The sequence below is a fragment of the Oryzias melastigma genome, linkage group LG24 (assembly GCF_002922805.2).
Source record: "Oryzias melastigma strain HK-1 linkage group LG24, ASM292280v2, whole genome shotgun sequence".
NCBI classification, from domain to species: Eukaryota; Metazoa; Chordata; class Actinopteri; order Beloniformes; family Adrianichthyidae; genus Oryzias; species Oryzias melastigma.
The window spans coordinates 24,366,278-24,371,298 of NC_050535.1; the positions used below are offsets into that span (position 1 = coordinate 24,366,278).

The following is a 5,021-nucleotide window of genomic DNA, read 5'->3' on the forward strand; positions in this document are numbered from 1 at the left end:
CACTAGTCTAACTTTATCTCAGGGTTTGCACTTTTTATACCTTGAGTCAGACTTTTGGAGCTCTGAGTCCGATCACCGCGGATCTGCTCCTGCTCCTCCCTCTTCTTCTCCTCCACGGCCTTCAGCCTCATCTGCAGCTGACTGGAGTACTTCTCATGCTGCAACAACAAAACACACAACTCAGTTAGACTTGCACACCCACACACATTTTTGAACACACAAAGACACACATTGGTACCCACGCATGCTCACACACTGACCTTCAGAGCCTCCTCTGGGACTTTGTGTTGACTCTTCTCCAGTACGTAGACATGAGAATGTGGGGGGGTTGCTCAGGAAATGACAGAATCATACAAACACACTCACACACAAGTTTGTAAACCTGCTCTTTTTACAGCTAAATATTGACCTTTATGAACATGTAAAGCCCAGAAGAGAAAACGTCTTCTCAACTCACAACCGTCAGAGCCGGTCAAACGTGCTGCTAATGCACACACAGCACACACAGCATGCACGTGGAACTGAAGGATATCGTATCCGAAGCGGATGATGTCAGACTGTTTGAGGGTGATGTAGGTCTGGTCAGGGATCCGCAGGTCATTCACAAACGTCTGCAGAAAATCACAGACATTTGTTTACATGTTCACTCTAGATTTCTTCATGGAAAGGTTACTTATGTTCACTGATTTTATTCAACATTAAAAACATCTGTAAATATGTATGTTTGGTTTAAAACGATTCATTAATTTGACAACATGTGGTTCTCACTAATCCAGGTGATGTCTTGAAGCTGAGTCATGACTTCTGGTTCTAAAATCTCTCTTGAAAGGTTTCACCACTTTCATGAGTGCCTGGATTTGAAGTCCAGATGTCATGACTCCACTCCACCATAACCTGATAACGTGTTTATTTTTGACACATTTTTCAGAATCTACCCAGCAACAGTGAGTGTGCTGCAGGTAGAGTCTGGGGGCCTCCCTACTTTTTCCACTCACTGCATCAGGCTGGTTTGAAAACATTTATAACTGGAGCCATCTGGCTGAGAAACCACTAATTGGGTTGATATACAATCAAATTAGTATTCATTCGTTTTTAAACAGAGCTAAGATACTTTTCATCACTGTGTTCACATTTGTTGTGGAAGATTCCTCAACTGACTTTGAATTTTGTTAAACATAATTCTTTTTATACTCATTTGTGCTTTAAAAGCAGCCAAAGATGGGCGTGGTCTTCTGATGTTTGTAGAATCATCAGTTATCAATAACGTGAGAAGACAGATGCAGAGCTAAAACCAGCTCCAGATGGTCTTCAAAGAAGTTAGTGAGTGACCATGTTGGAAGGTAGGGTGTGTATCAACCAAAGGGATGAAGTGTGTGCAGCGTTCCCTCGCTATATCGCGGATCACCTGTTACAGTCTCACTGTAAACTTTCAGGTGTGTCTCAACTTTGATCTTTACATGTATCTTTACATTGACTCAGGCTCCCACAGAATGTGATGTACTTGTCTCTGTTGGCTCCTCACCCCATTCAGGCTGCCCAGGTCCTTCACTAGATGTTCGTCAGTTGCTGGGTTGTAGTTGATGACAGCATGCTGCTTGTCCACGCTGCGAGACTGTGGACACAGACACAACTTCCCATCAGCAAACCACTGCAGCACCAGGATCCAGGTGAGAGTGGACTCATTCAACACCGTCTGGACAGTCACTGGGGTTTTCTGCAGTTCTGAGAAGCGTCTGGAGGACAGCGCTTTTCTTCATCCTGGTGGAGTTTAGGGTGACACACTAAAGTCATGTCGCAGACCAATTGGTGGAAGTATTTGACCAATCAGAAAAGGGTTTTGTTGGAAACGTCCTGCTGTGAAGCTGAAAGTGGAGGCAAAACTTCCATTTTGGAGGTTCAGTCAAAAACAAAAAACTTCACAAGAATGTAGAAAAGATTCTGAAGTCTGACTGCTGCTTTTGTCAGAAACCTCCAATTACCCGGGTCACCTCAGTACCCAGAGGTTCTGACAGAGGGCCCGGTGCCCGCTGTCCATGTCTGAACTACAGCGACAGCCGGAGCTTTGACCAAAAGTGTGAAGAAAGGTCATTTTGTTTCTGCTTTATCACTGAAAAACCATACGTCCTCCGTGGTTGATGCTGACCGACACGCCTGCTACTGCTGAAACCAGTCTTCATTGCGTGCTTGTTTTCAGAGTGGAAGTCTGTATTTTTACTGAAATTCAGAGCATACTTGTGCATGTGAGAAATGTATGTGTGACACGTTGTGCTCGTCTTCTAATGGCCTTGTGGCTGAACTGGTTCACCTGCTCCAGATGTCCACCTGTGTACTGTACACGTGTACACCAGTCAAGCAGAAACCTCACCTGCAGCATGAGCTCACAGTCCTCTCGGCCCACAAAGATCATTTCTTGAGGGAGGCGGTGCCGAGTACCTGAGCTGCTCACCAGGAACCATGAGGTCACACTCATCTTCACAGTACCGCCGGGGAGCCTCAGAGCATCCTGGGAAACAGATGCAGACACAGAGAAAGGTGATTCACATGCTGGTGGTTGGCTCCAAAGTTAAAGCCCCAGTGACTCGGAGAGAAAGCACACGAGTGAACTGACGGATGATGACACACTGATCCTGTCATGGCTGGACAGGTTCCTGTCCCTCTGTCTCCATCTTCTGGTTGTCTCCGTCACTGCTGTCCTCTGGCCTTTACCTGCAGGAGTCTTTTCTCCACAGATGCTCAAGATTACAGGCAGAGACTCCTGACACTCCTGCAATCCATCGACGCTCATCCTGGCTGCAAGTAATACCCACCTGTCTGTGAGCCCAATGCTGGGAAAGATTACTCTGGCTTTGACTATATTTTTAACCGCTTAGAAATCTAGTTTGTGCAGAATCAAGTTCATGGTTAGCCAGTATCAAAAGTGGTCATTCAGAATGTAGAGCGAATGTTTTACTGGAAATGGAAAGAAAATATATAGACTACAGTCAGCAGGCATTGTAGTTGCATTTATGTGGGGCTGGCACACGATGGACTCAAGGGAAATGAAGTAGCAGATGAAAACGCAAAAGTATCTGCCAATGGGATTAACACTGATGTGTGTAGCTGTTGGCAATAAAGAAGAAAACAATATTGTTGAAGAGAAAATATGGATAAATGACAAAGATGGTGGGAGGAAGAGGAGAAAGGAAGGTGGTATTATGGGATACTTAAGAGTTGCTGGATGGAATTCAAGGGTCATAATAGACTAGAGCGCAGGGCACTGTCAGGACTGAGGTTTAGTTACTCATCTGACTTTACTGAAAACATTTGACGGAGAAGGTGACGTTTGCAACAAGTGTGAGACTATTAGGGGTGTAACAATTCATCAACTTACTCGCAGAATCGATTTACAGTATATTCTTAGAATTCATCCACATTGATTTGTCTATCTGCGATGGACTGGAGACCTGTCCAGGGTGTACCCCGCCTTCGCCCATCAGCACCCGGGTTAGGCTCCAGCACCCCGCGACCCCGAAAGGGACAAAGCGGATGAAGATGAATGACTGAATGAATGATCTGTCTATAGCATGTTGTTAATCAAATCAAATCAAATTGACCTATATTATTAAAAAGATGAATGAATGAAAAAACGACCATCTCAGTGAACAACACACATGTGATGCAGCAGAAAGTGATCAACCATCATTCATTCTTTGAATTGATCAAAGTCATGTGACCATACAGACTGGTAGAGTGTTCTAATAATGATTATTCTGATGTGGAAAAACAACTTTATCAAACATGTGAATGGATTTGACATTCATTCTAGGTTACTTGTCAGTAAACTTCACTGTCCAGTACCAGGTAAATTAAATAACTCTTTATATAGCACTTTTCACAGAGGGCAACTCACTAAGTGCTTCACAAAAGGAATCAATCTCTGAGTCTCACTGGTGGAAGTTCTGGAGAAAGATGCTCTGGATCCATTTTAGGTCTGTGAATCAGATCGTTTAAAATGAACCAACTATGAATCGGATCAGCAAATAAAAATTGTGACATGAATCAAATTCTTGTTAATATGAATCATTAAATCCCAACACAGAAAAGAATATGTCCGTGAAGGTTGTCCTTCACCCACGTGACGTTGTAATGAAGATGAGCATCTGGACTTCAACGTTTCAAGGAAGAAGAGGTGAAGTCTACGTGACTCAACTTTAAGACACAAACAAATCCAAATAAGCAAAAGAAAAAAGGAAGACCCACAAAAACCTACAGCAGGACATTTTCTAAATGTAAAAGGAAAAGACAGATTTTTGTACTGCCATCATGCAGTAATTTTTTAACTGTTTCTGAAACAATTGTTGTTGTTTTCTCATTAGGTTTGGATTATTAATAATGATGCAGGTTGATTATTTCCTTATACCTTGTATTTCTTAAAGATGTTGGTTTTGAGAAATGACTTAAAGAAGTCCTTTTGATCCTCTTGTTTTACAACAAAAGGTCAAAGGATTAACAAAAGTTCATTGTACCAAACAATTGATTTTTAACCCTAACCCTAACGGGCCTGGTGGTTATCGTGCTCTCGTTGACTGGAGCGGGCCCGGGTCTGCACCGTGGTTTAATAGTGGTGGTGTGGACCCGCTGCCCTCCTGGTTTTGGGGGGAGCTGTAGCGGTGCCCCATGTATGTCACCAGCCCCCAAGGATTGAGTGGATCCTCACATTACCAATTGTGTACAGCAGAGCCAAGCCCCGTACGGGTATCTTTTGGAATATATATTTTTTATTTTAGGGTAGGGTTTGTGGATGGGGTGGGGCGGGGGTGCAATGGTCACTTGTTTGCCTTTAAATGTTTTATTTTTGTTTGTTTCCAGCGCCTTGAGCTGAGCGAGCCGTGAAAACGCTTTCTAAATAAAGATTTGATCAGCTCTACCTGCTGGATCCAGCAGCTGTGTTTTAATAGACTGCTGGGTGGTTGGGGTCTTGTCCTGTCCTCTGGTCCATCAGAATCAAGGCTCCTCTTCATTCATTCATTCATTTTCTTGAC

At 43.5% G+C, this 5,021-nt stretch overlaps 1 protein-coding gene across 3 annotated transcripts in view; it reads right to left on the reverse strand.

Moving 5' to 3' along the window:
- si:ch73-212j7.1 (centrosomal protein of 170 kDa protein B) overlaps positions 1-5,021 on the reverse strand; it is a 19,740-nt gene that overhangs the window by 13,811 nt on the left and 908 nt on the right. For all 3 annotated transcript variants that reach the window (XM_024291340.2, XM_024291341.2, XM_024291342.2), the window contains exons 2-6: positions 2,366-2,503; positions 1,523-1,612; positions 533-611; positions 261-319; positions 41-158 (exon numbers count right to left, since the gene is read on the reverse strand). In XM_024291340.2, the coding sequence (XP_024147108.2) occupies positions 41-158; positions 261-319; positions 533-611; positions 1,523-1,612; positions 2,366-2,470 (451 nt within the window). In that variant the 5' untranslated portion in view covers positions 2,471-2,503. The remainder of the gene's footprint in view (positions 1-40; positions 159-260; positions 320-532; positions 612-1,522; positions 1,613-2,365; positions 2,504-5,021) is intronic.